Source organism: Gopherus flavomarginatus, chromosome 8, assembly GCF_025201925.1.
Source record: "Gopherus flavomarginatus isolate rGopFla2 chromosome 8, rGopFla2.mat.asm, whole genome shotgun sequence".
Lineage (NCBI taxonomy): Eukaryota > Metazoa > Chordata > Testudines > Testudinidae > Gopherus > Gopherus flavomarginatus.
This window is the reverse complement of record NC_066624.1, coordinates 28,831,787-28,844,620: the sequence shown is the minus strand read 5'-3', so window position 1 is coordinate 28,844,620 and position 12,834 is coordinate 28,831,787. Positions and strand designations below refer to the sequence as shown.

General features: G+C 41.1%; 1 protein-coding gene across 3 annotated transcripts in view; it reads left to right on the top strand.

Annotated features, from left to right (window-relative positions):
• Positions 1-12,834, top strand: part of HDX (highly divergent homeobox) — a 90,258-nt gene that overhangs the window by 45,251 nt on the left and 32,173 nt on the right. For all 3 annotated transcript variants that reach the window (XM_050965042.1, XM_050965040.1, XM_050965041.1), the window contains one exon: positions 8,150-8,296. In XM_050965042.1, coding sequence (XP_050820999.1) covers positions 8,150-8,296 — 147 coding nt within the window. The remainder of the gene's footprint in view (positions 1-8,149; positions 8,297-12,834) is intronic.

Here is a 12,834-nt window from a genome sequence, read left to right as displayed (position 1 = left end):
CTTTGTGTGTAGACACAAGAGTAAGGAGATGAAGACCCTTTTGTGCCTTCTTTCACCACCTCCCGTTCCTCAGACCAAGCAATACTTTAGGCCAAAAGATTTCAGGGCATTTCTTTGTTGGTTTGACTCAATGTGCCTACGAAGTTTCGCTCATCTTACTCTTGTGAACTGTGCTATGAGACAGATGGGTGCTGCCCTTCATCCCAGAGATGTTTGCACTTCACTGGTATCATATGTACACCATGTGAGAAGGACTTTGGGATGAAAAACATTTAGTGTAAATAAGTTTACCAAAAAGAATGAGATCCTGACAGACTGGAGGATCACGTTAAGACCATAGCATCTTGGTCTCTCTCTTATTTTCTCACTTCTCATTTAGTTCTTTTTCAACCAGGGAAAATATTATTTGTCTATTTTACTAAGCTATAAAAACAAAATTCCAAAATACCTATATTAGGTTCTGATTTCCATGGCTGGACAAGAAATGGCATCTCATCCTGACAGATGATTATCTGGCATCAATGAAAAATGCATTTCTCAATTCCCAAGTGGACTGTGGCAATATTACTCTGGCAGTCCCTTCTAACCCTCTGATTCTATCTACTTGAATGTAGAGTTGTCAGTCCTCAAGAAACTCCATCTAGTCTAGTACAGAATGCATTAGCACATCTCCTCACTAACTTGGTCTGTGATGAGTACATCAGACCTGTCATCTGCTCTTTACACTGGCTCGCCATTGAATAATATGTCAAATTCAAGTTCTGTGTTCTCCTCTTCAAGACAAGTTTCAAAAGGGTAGCCGTGTTAGTCTGTTTCAGCAAAAACAACAAGGAGACTTGTGGCACCTTAAAGACTAACAAATTTATTAGAGTATAAGCTTTCATGAGTTTTGACCCACTTCTTCGGATGTATGGAGTCTTGTTCAAGATACTCAATGATTTGGGCCAAGGATACCTAAAAGGTAACTTAATCTTTGTGATGAGGGCCATGGCCACTCAGGCACAATGGAACTGGCTCTTGCAAGGTAAAAGCTCTTTGGTGCAGTTGTTGTGGGCCATGGAGTTTTTATAACATGTTGAGGGGGCCTCTGAAAGAAAAAGGTTGAGAACCCTTGGTATAAGCAGCATATAACGCAGGGTCTGGCAGAGTTGTTGACTCAGTTTGCTCCCTAGGACTGCTTTTTAAAGCTAATATTCTGTTTCAACAGAAAACTGTCTCAAATCTGCTTTTCAGCATATGGATAACAAAACTGATAAATTTAATTCCAGGGAGTAAATATTTAGCCATCATTTGATACCTGGAAGTATAAAGCAAAGACTTGACCAAAAAGTGACAGAGATGTAAGAGGAGGAAACAGAAGTTAAAACAAGAGAAGTAAGAGATGGCTTGCAGATGCAAAGATCTTGCTAGAACTGGGGTTCTAGGGTCTCGTGATGAGGCTTTCCCTTTCAAGGTTTTGAGAGAAACGTGTGTTTCCATTGTGATGTAAAACTTTCCTAGTAAGAACCATTTTGTAAGGTGAAGAAACTTGTCCCCCCTACTTCTACCTAGGAGAAATACCAGCATGCTTTTCCTTATACTTGCTCTTGAAGGAAATGTACAGTAACAATTTAAAATACCTGATTTGACATGTAAATGAAGCAAAATGTTATTTGGCTAGTGGCATCTTAAAGACTAGAGTTTTTTTCTCTCAAGGAGGTAAAACTAAAATTGTCTTAAATTTCTTCTGCATGGCAGCAGTAAGTGGAAAAGCAGGGTTTCTGTAGGGATGTTGCCAAAGGGAATTTCCCACAGTTTTACTTAAAGACACATTTGCTTTGATCAAGTCCGTTCAGACTTTTTTTTTTTTTTTCCTACATGCAGTGGCCCACTAGGTACTTTGTTTCTGTTGTCCATGGTGCTTAACAGTGACAGGGAGCAAACTACAGTCGTTTGATTTCTCTAATAAAAATTCTATAAGAACAATTATAGGAGATTGCTTGTCTAGCTAGAAAGGGTCGCTGTGCATATGAGTAGGGCAAAAGGAGATGACATTGGCTGTACAAGAATAAGCACTGAAGGACAGGCAGTAGACAAGTGTGAGGTCACTGTGGCCCCCAGGAAGTAATGCCAAAATGTTCTCTCTCACTTGTCTGTCTTTAATGTTCCTCTTTCATTGACACACGGCATAGCACCCTGCTCAAGGCAGACTGAAGTCTTATTTGGCTTACCCATCTCTACTATTCTGGTTACAACAGCAGGGCTTCTTAAAAAAATGCCCTGTGGTAAATGTCAGTGCCACAGATACATCACTTTAAAATATTCTGTTGATTTAATATAAAAAAATTAAAACAAGATTTGGTACTTGGGCTGAATTGCTACTTCAGTGTTTCTTAACTTGTCAGAGGAAAAGCGCCCTATTAATGACAGCTTTCAGAGTAGCAGCCGTGTTAGTCTGTATCTGCAAAAAGAACAGGAGTACTTGTGGCACCTTAGAGACTCACACATTTATTTGAGCATAAGCTTTCATGGGCTGAAACCCACTTCATCGGATGCATAGAATGGAACACTCAAAAAGAAGATATTTATACATACAGAGAAGATGAAAACTTGGGAGTAGCCATACCAGCTGTAAGAGGCCAATCAATTAAGATGAGCTATCATCAGCAGGAGAGAGAAAAAAACCTTTGAAGTGATAGTCGAGATGACTCATAGAAGGTGTGAGGATATTTTAACATGGGGAAATAGATTCAATTAGTGTAATGACCCAACCATTCCCAGTCTCTGTTCAAACCTAAGGTAATTGTATCTAATTTGCATATTAATTCTTGTTCAGCAGTCTCTCTTTGGAGTCTGTTTTTTGAAGTTTTTTTTGTTGCAAATTGCCACCTTCAAGCCTGTCACTGAGTGGTTAGCGAGGTTGAAGTGTTCTCCCATTGGTTTTTGAATGTTATGATTCCTGATGTCAGATTTGTGTCCATTTATTCTTTTGCATAGAGACTGTCCGGTTTGGTCAATGTATATGGCAGAGGTGTATTGCTGGCACTATTAATGTCTGTCACAAGTTATCCAGGGAAAGAGAGTTAACGCTCCCTGCTTAATTCCTTCATATTTTAAAACACAAAACACTCATTGCAAAATTAACCACTGCTAACACTGTTAGTAGTGGATGTTTGGTCTAGCTGTATGTTGTTTTGGTGGTCAACCTGTGGAACTCCTTCCCAGAGGATGTTGTGAAGGCCAAGACTATAACAGGGTTAAAAAAAGACTAGATAAATTCATGGAGGATAGGTCCATCAATGGTCATTAGCCAGAATGGGCAGGAATGGTGTCCCTAGCCTCTATTTGCCAGAAGCTGGGAATGGGCGACAGGGGATGGATCACTGGATGATTACCTGTTATATTCATTCTCTCTGGGGCACCTGGCATTTACCACAGGATACAGGGCTGGGTGGACCTTTGGTCTGATCCAGTAGGGCCATTCTTATGTTCTTATGGATAATAGAATGCTGGCATAAGCTTGTAGGTATATACTGTTAGGTGGTTTAATTTTAGCAACAGAACCTGCCATGTCTTGCAGTGGTTGTGTTTTAGCACCTTCACCTTGAAAAAGCTGCCATATTGCTCTGTTTCCTTGCAGCAAGAGAACTGTCTTCCTAGAATATTGTGAAACATTGGGAATCAGATATCTAAACTGGACTTTGAGCCTTACTACAACTTGGAATTGGTTAATTTGACTCCTGGAGGTTTTCCTTTGCCTCCACCCTCCTCTTTGAGATACAGTAGTGGCTTCCCTCTTCTCCTCCCCCAAGGAACAACAGTGTAGGGGAGAAAGTAAAGTAGTATCAGTGCATGGCCATGAACTGAATCCTTACATTGAAAGACAGCTGCATGGTTTACTCCCAGGGATTTTTCTCCACAGCCAGAGGGTCCAGTCACTTAGAAGACAATCCACAAATCCTGGTTTCCTCTCCTCCGCTGTCAGCCAACTCTCAGGCAAAGACCATGTAGAACTGCCTGAGTGCCAAGTAGCTGCGGCAATGGTTCCTATGGTATCCCCAGGAGCAGATGCAGTACTACTTTACCATCAAGGTTTTTTTAAAAAGTCAGGCTAGAAGTTGAACAAGCTATGACAGGGGGTCATGACCCCTCAGGGGGTCATGTGGTTATTACTTAGGGGAGTCAGCCTCAACCCCCAAATCTGCTTCACCTCCAGCATTTATAATATTAAATATAAAAAATGTGTTTTTAATTTACATGAGGCAGGGTGTGTCACACTCAGAGACTTGCTGTGTGAGAAGGGGTCACCAATACAAAAGCTTGAGAACCGCTGAGCTGTCTATATGTCCCCATGTTTTTCCTGAAACATTCTTAAATGTCTTCCATCATGCACCTACTTTTACCTTCAGCAGTTCCTTCCCTTCCTTCAGTCACTGGCCTGCCCCTTATTCTCCCACCTGTTCCAGGCAGGCAAAATGAGAATGAGGCAGAATACCTCCAGTCATTTGTAGATGCCCAAAACACCCCATCCTAGTAGGTATAAAAAAGGGGGTATTTGATCAGTGGGCCTGGAAGTATCTACTTTGTCATTCTGCTCAAATTAAGTCCATAGGGAAAAATGGAACAGTTCAGATATTTGCCGAGCCCTCAGTCTCAGAACAGAGTCTGGGTACGTCTACACTACGGGATTATTCCGATTTTACATAAACTGGTTTTATAAAACAGATTGTATAAAGTCGAGTGCATGTGGCCACACTAAGCACATTAATTCGGTGGTGTGCATCCATGGTCCGAGGCTAGCGTCGATTTCCGGAGCGTTGCACTGTGGGTAGCTATTCCGTAGCTATCCCATAGTTCCTGCAGTCTCCCCCGCCCCTTAGAATTCTGGGTTGAGAGCCCAGTGGCTGATGGGGCAAAAATCATTGTCGCGGGTGGTTCTGGGTAAATGTCGTCAGTCATTCCTTCCTCCGGGAAAGCAGCAGCAAACAATCATTTCGTGCCCTTTTTCCCTGGATTGCCCTAGCAGATGCCATAGCACGGCAACCATGGAGCCGGTTCAGCTTTTTTTTTTTTTTTTTTTACAGTCACCGTATGTGTACTGGATGCCGCTGACAGAAGCGATACTCCAGCATTACACAGCAGCATTCATTTGCTTTTGCATGATAGCAGAGACGGTTACCAGTCGTTCTGTGCCGTCTGCTGCCGGTGTAAATTGGCAATGAGATGATGGTTAACTGTCCTTCTGTACTGTCTGCTGCTATCATGGGTGCCCCTGGCTAAGATCAGCCGGGGGCTCAAAGGCAAAACTGGGAATGACTCCCCAAGTCAAGCCCTCCTTTATGGTTTCTAAAAATAGTCAGTCCTGCCTAAAATATGGGGCAAGTGTACTAGAGAAGCAGTGTATCAGAGAGCACAGCTGCTCCATGTCAGATCCCACAGAAATGATGAGCTACATGCCATTCACGGGGGTTGCCCTTGCAACAACCCCACCCGTTGCTTCCCTCCTCCCCAACCTTCCTGGGCTACCGTGGCAGTGTCCCCCCCCCATTTGTGTCATGAAGTTATAAAGAATGCAGGAATAAGAAACAGTGACTTGTTAGTGAGATAAAATAAAGGGGAGGCAGCCTCCCGGTGCTATGACAGTCCAGGCAGGACATTAAACGGTGTGAAGGAGAGGAGCCCAGCCTCCTCCTGCTGCTATGATAGTCCAGGCAGGACAGAATCTTTTCTTTACACAGGAAAGGGAGGGGGCTGATGGAGCTCAGCCCCCAGTTGCTATGATGAGGACGGTTACCAGCCGTTCTGTCCCATCTACTAGGAATGACCAGGAATCATTCCTATTTTTACCTAAGCGCCCCCGGCCGACCTCACCTGAGGCAAGCCAGGAGCACTCACGGGCTGATGGTGACAACGGATATCAGTCATATTGTACCGTCTGCCACCAGGGAGGGGAGAGGAGCAGATACTGCTCTTCACTGCTGCAGCATCGCATCTACCAGCAGCATTCAGTAGACATAGGGTGACATTGAAAGAAGTCAAGAAACGATTTCTTTCCCTTTTCTTTCACGGGGCGGCGGGGGGGAGTAAATTGATGAACTGTTCCCTGAACCACACCGGACACTGTGTTTGAACCTACAGGCATTAGGAGCTCAGCCAAGAGTGCAAATACTTTTCGGAGACTGCTGGGGACTGTGGGATAGCTGAAGTCCTCAGTACCCCCTCCTTCCCTCTATGAGCATCCATTTGAGTCTCTGGCTTCCTGTTACGCTTGTCATGCAGCACTGTGTAGCCTGTAGATTTTTTTTTCAAACACTTTGGCATTTCGTCTTCTGTAACGGAGCTCTGATAGAACAGATTTGTTTCTCCATACAGCGATCAGATCCAGTATCTCCTGTACGGTCCGTGCTGGAGCTCTTTTTGGATTTGGGACTGCATTGTCACCCGTGCTGATCAGAGCTCCACGCTGGGCAAACAGGAAATGAAAATCAAAATTTTGCGGGGCTTTTCCTGTTTACGTGGCCACTGCATCAGAGTTCAGATTGCTGTCCAGAGTGGTCACAGTGGTGCACTGTGGGATACCACCCGGAGGCCAATACCGTCGAGTAGCGGCCACATTAACCCTAATCCGATATGGTAATACCCATTTTAGCGCTACTCCTCTCGTCGGGGAGGAGTACAGAAACCGATTTAAAGAGCCCTTTATATCGATATAAAGGGCCTCGTAGTGTGGACGGGTACAGCGTTAAATCGGTTTAACGCTGCTAAAATCAGTTTAAACGCGTAGTGTAGACCAGGCCTCTGTTAGGAAGTTGGCCTTCCTTTTCCCTTTTATTTCTGAATGGTAGATTGTGAAGAAAGGTTCTGAATTGACTGTACTTAGATGGATGAAACTGTACATAGCAAGGTAATATTTGGAGTATTTTTTGGTAGTATCAACAGATTATATTCACTACACTCTACATACGCTGAATTACATAATCACTCTAAACAGGACATTATTTTTCTAGAAAACAGACTATATTTTGGCACACCTATTTTATATTAATTTAGGGATGAAGTTTTAATGACTTGTTAAGCGTTTATTTGAAAAGGGGGAAAACAGCAGAGACTTATAACTAAAAAGGTAAATAACAATATTAGATTCTATCAAAAATCTTAGTGATAATTTTGGTTTCACTAATTTTGTTGACTCATTTTAAAATTAATGTTTTAATAGCTTTTTATTTGAAAATTCTCTTCTCCTGTGACATAGATATCTTGGTTTCAGATATATAATTCCAGTAATTGATGTAAATAATAAGTAACTAAGCATCTGCAGATGTGTTTCTGATATCTGTTTATGTAGACTTCAAAAGTAGCTGCCTCCATAGATTCTTCGCAGCAAGAGGTGGCAAATCTATTTGTTGGCGTGAGGAAGTGGAAACAATGATTAAGATAGTTGGACTAACAAGTGTTACTGGAGCTAATGGTATTACTTGCAGTGCAGTACAACATACATACATTTTTAATACACAACCATACAAATGCAAGAATCATTTTCCAGTGTCCTTGTTTATATCTGTTGTCAACTATCATGTGCAGTTTTATCAAAACACAACATTTGGTAAATCATAAATAAAATAGTGAAAACAATTTAAACTCCAGAGCCTACCATATAAACATAAAAGGATTCTCTTTAGAGGACTTGGAATCCTTTGAATTCTGCATGTATTGTAGTTTTCAGTAAGATAAAAGAGTTCTGGCAAAAAAAAAAATGAGGCAACTTTCTCCACCCCTGAGCAATAATACGCATAATAGGGTGAAGAGAAAGTAAGCAGCTGAAGCAAAAAATACCCCATTATTACTCATAAAACCTTATAAAAGTGAAATAAAGCAAATCAAATAAGGTGGAATTAAACAATGCTAACACATTTAAAACTTCCATTGGTTCTAAAACCACAGACAGAGGTGAATTCCAGAGGACTCAGTGCCAATCTAATAGATTGAAAAATTGACATTTTCAGGGAAACCAATATGAGAGAATTTAAAGAACAGAAAAGCTAAGGAAGTGGAAGGCCATCAAGTGATTTTTTGGTTTTGTGATTCCAAAGTACTTCGTTTGTGAACAAGGCAGTATCACCTGAAAGCCTTTTTTTATATCTTGTTCTAATCAAAACTTCTTGTCTTACAGCTACAGGACCGTACACAGTTTAGTGACCGAGATTTAGCCACTCTCAAGAAATACTGGGACAATGGCATGACCAGCCTGGGCTCAGTCTGCAGAGAAAAAATTGAAGCTGTTGCTGCAGAATTAAATGTTGACTGTGAAATAGTGCGGGTAAGAAATGTACTGTCTCTCTGTTATCTTGTTTCAGAAGCAAAAATAGCATAGATAAAAAACCTTTTAAAATTGCATGAGGTAGCCAGAAATATGTCACATATTAAATAATAAATGACCTGTTAGGATGTACTCTTGTTCTTTCACCAGTCTATATATAGATAAAAGCCCTCAGGTGAGGTGTTTTGTGTTTTTTTTTTTAATTGATCATCAGCAAGAGCAGCTTTACAAAACATTTGATGTTCCATTTAGAGTGGAATTTATATAAGATTTGAAATGAGCAGGGGTATCCCAGCAGATTGGAAAGAACTAGCAATTATGATGGGACTAAAATACGAAGTGCCTCTAGGGATAAGAGAATGCTTTTGGTGTAAAATCAAAAATATATGAAAGAAATTGATCAAAGCGTGTGTGTGGGGGGGGGGGGAGGGGGAATACTTTGGAGGGACCAGGATAAGATGTGACAAAGAGGGCAAAGGATATCCTGAGGGATGCTAGGGAATTTCCATTTAGTAGTTCATACAGTCATCAATGGTTTCCTTAGGGAAGAAAAATGCATACAGTGTTGATGTGGTTGATCACTTTAGAGAGCCATGCAATGTAACTGAAGAAAATAGTAAAATGATACTGGACACCAGTGGACAGATGTTCCAGAGATGTAGAGAAGAATGCAATCCTGGTGGCATTCTAAAATATCTGGATTTCAGATTCTGTTCTACCTTGAACTTGAAATCTGGATACTACAGCAGTAGGCAGAGCTGCAGAATTGTGATCAACATGGTGGTCACATATGGGTAGAGTTTATACAGATGCATCATGCTCAGGGGTTAGAAAAGTGATAATCTCTTCATTCAATACAAGTGAGACTCTGCCTAAAGTAAAGCCTAGAATTCTCAAGCCCTGATTAATAGAGAGTTGGGAGGAATTTAGAGCAATTAGGGATGAAGGAATTGACTTCTGAGAAGAGTTCAACAAAATGTAATGTGTGTAGTTTGGCTGTGTGATGTCTAAGAGGGAGCACAGTTGGAACAGTTCACAAATATTGAACTACTTTGCCAAACCAAGTGGTGGAAGTTCTTTTGCCTGACTGTTTTAGAGTAATTGGAGAAAAATGCAGGACAACATAGTGTAGAGAACAGTCTTTTATTAGCAGGAAGATGGACGTGACAAGTTACTTTGACCTTCACTTTTCATGGTCCTGACAAGTAGGTGTTAGTCACAGGATTTTTTTTTTCTTGAATCCAAGCTAACTCTATGATGATATTTCATTTTAGTTAACTTGTTGTTTCATCATCTTTCTTTAGGCGCTATACTAAGCACCACAATAATTAAAATATTTATTATTTAGTTAAGTAGTGTTTATAGTTTTTTATAAACTATGGGGAGTGCATGAAATTTTCATCATATCAATAATAAATTGAAATATACACAAGCATTTAAATGAACGTTTCTTTTGTTGTAATACTTGAATTTTTTGATTTAAAGCCTTTAATCCATTATGTGATCAAAACATATTTACATAAAAGAAAATAAAAATTTACTTAAATCCCTTTGTGCCCTTGGAGGCACTCTCGTGTCATATTAAGTACAGACCAGTACTTGTTAAAATAGAAAACATTAGAACTGAAAAATATAGTCCTGTACATTTATTCATTTTTGAAAGGTTAATTACTGAGACAACTCTCTACATTCACATTTAATAGTGTTGGGATTATTTTGAGCCTGGAGGTACTAAAAGAGGGACAGGTAATACATAATACTCTGGGATTTAGGCTACTGCAAAGGTATTATCCTTTCTCAAATATCTGGGTGTTTTACGCTGGTATATGGAAATGATCAGATACTGAGCATGGGACTGCACTCTTTGGAACAGCAGCAAAGAGTCTTGTGGCACCTTATAGACTAACAGACGTTTTGGAGCATGAGCTTTCGTGGGTGAATACCCACTTCCTCAGATGCATGCATCTGAGGAAGTGGGTATTCACCCACGAAAGCTCATGCTCCAAAACGTCTGTTAGTCTATAAGGTGCCACAAGACTCTTTGCTGCTTTTACAGATCCAGACTAACACGGCTACCCTCTGATACTCTTTGGAACAGTGGTTTCTAACCTTTACTGCAACCTGTACCCTTTTGGTTCTCAAAATAGTTCTCGCACCCCTTATCAAAAATTGTTGAAGTAGGTCAGTTCTTTAAACCTAGATGTATTTTTTTGTTTGTATATTATAGTAATTGTTAAAAAATGTATAATGTTAATAAATACATAGGTTTGATGAAACAAAGTAGTTGTACTTATGTGCTTGTGCTTAATTTTTGTTTTCGATGATCTACCTTGTAAAAAAATCTGGCATGTCTTGAACCCCCAGACAGGGCATTTCACACCCTCAGGGTGTGCGTGCACCTCAAGTTAAGAACCACTGCATTAGAGATCAGTAAACCAATATTTTTTTAGGCATTATGGGCCCAATTATTTATTTAATAGGACATCTTGGATAGAGTGTGATGGGTTAAGCCCTTTGACCCCCCAGTTCTGCAAGTCATAATATGCTTCAGGATGCCTGTGAATTGAAGTCAATGGAGTATTGTATGGGTGCAGGGGTCTGGCTGTGTGGTTTTGCTTTCAGCATCAGGTCTTGTGTTCATAAGAAGAGCGTGTTCAATAATAGAAATTGTCTAGTGTATTTGGCTATCGTCTATGGCAGGGGTCCCCAATGCGGTGCCCGCGGGCGCCATGGCATCTAAGTGCACCCGCGTACTGGCCGGTGGATGAGCATTCGCTGAAATGCCGCCAACAAGCTGCGTCATCCAGAGGTGTTGCCGCCGATTTTCAGTGGTATTTCAGTGGCAACGCCTCTGGATGACGCTACTTGGCGGCGACGCCTATTGACATTGCTGCTTTTTGGTGAAATTTTGGCGGATGCTCATCCGCCACCACAGTCCTCTGTGGCTCGTCGCCAGATGAAAAAGGTTGGGAGCCACTGATCTATGGCATTTGGACACTGACTGTAAAAGATGGGTCTGGATGGGAGAAAGCCACTTCTTGCCTCACCCTTGTCCCTGTATAGCCAAGGCAAACAATTTAATCCCATCAGTAGTAATCACATTGATACCAGAGAAATTCCCCAGATTCCATTTAGTATTCCTGACCTCCTTTTGAATAAGCAAGAATCACTCCACCATTGGAACTGGAGGGTACATGACACTAGAGTGACCAGATAGCAAGTGTGAAAAATCAGGATAGGGGATAATAGGAGCTTATATAACAAAGCCCAGAATATCAGGACTGTCCCTATAAAATTGAGACATCTGGTCACCCTACATGATACTTCAAAAGTCGGGGAAAGGTCAGCTGAGGTAAACAACATAGACTTGGTGGAAAAACCAAAGTAGGGGAAAGGTCAGCAGATCATAACGCTGAGGTAAACAATAGCTGCACGCTAAAAATAGAACTGGCAGTGAGCATGCATAGAATGTTGGCGGTGAGCATGTGCAGTAAAGATCTGACAGGAAGATATTATCAAAGGTGTCTAAAAAGTTCTGGCAGGATAGTGTGTCAGTGGGCTGATAAGAGAAGAGAGTAGGAGCTGATAGGCAAGAAGGACAGAGAAGAAGAGCAAAACTTGCCTGAGCAGTCCATTGACAGCAGCAGCAGAGTATCCTCCCCGGTCCAGCAGCAGTGGGAGAAGTAGTAAAAGCAACACAGCAGCAGAGGAAAGCAGAGAGAGAGTTCAGGAGAAACCGTAAGCACGGGGTAAGTCTGTCAGACAATATTACCGAATAATGTAATGAGTATCAGTGTGTATGTGTGCGCTTGGGTTAATGAAGGGGGGTGTGTGTGTGTGTGTGTGTGTGTGTGTGTTGTGCTATTTGTAAAGAGAATGTATATACGTAAGATTTAAAGAACATTTAAAACTGCTGTCAGCAACCTCTGAACAACTGATCACTGTAAGCAGGGTGCATCACTTAGGATCATCTCAGCTATAAGGCAGTATGGTTTGGGGTGTTCTTTAACTTGCTATAAGAGATTTGTGTTTTAGATTATTGTATTAGGGATTATTATTTGCACCAATAAAAAGGTGCCTTGTTTTGAAAAGAACAGTGTCTTTGTGTCAGTCATTTATCAGAAGCCTGTGTCTATGTCCTCCAGGTATTTCCTTAGCCACCCTGGAGACCCATACTTCAGGAAAACAGATTGGTTAGTAGGTGAGCTATTCTAGGGGTACCCTAAATCTGTTTTGGCGGTAATAACATCTGGAATGCACTGCTCTTACTCATACAACAGTTGAGCAAACTGTACTCTACTTTACAATCATATACAAAAGAATATATATTTTACCAATTCATGATTGTACCAATAGGAGTGAGATGGCTATCAGTCCCTCTTCCTCATTAAAAAAATGTGTCTATATGTGTTAGGGTTTTGAAGGTGCTGTGCTATGTAAACACGAGTATAATTGATGTGACAATTACAAGTATTTTTCAACACAGAGCTAGTGTTCTTATGTGTATAAATCTTCTAGGCCTAACAGTACATCACTCT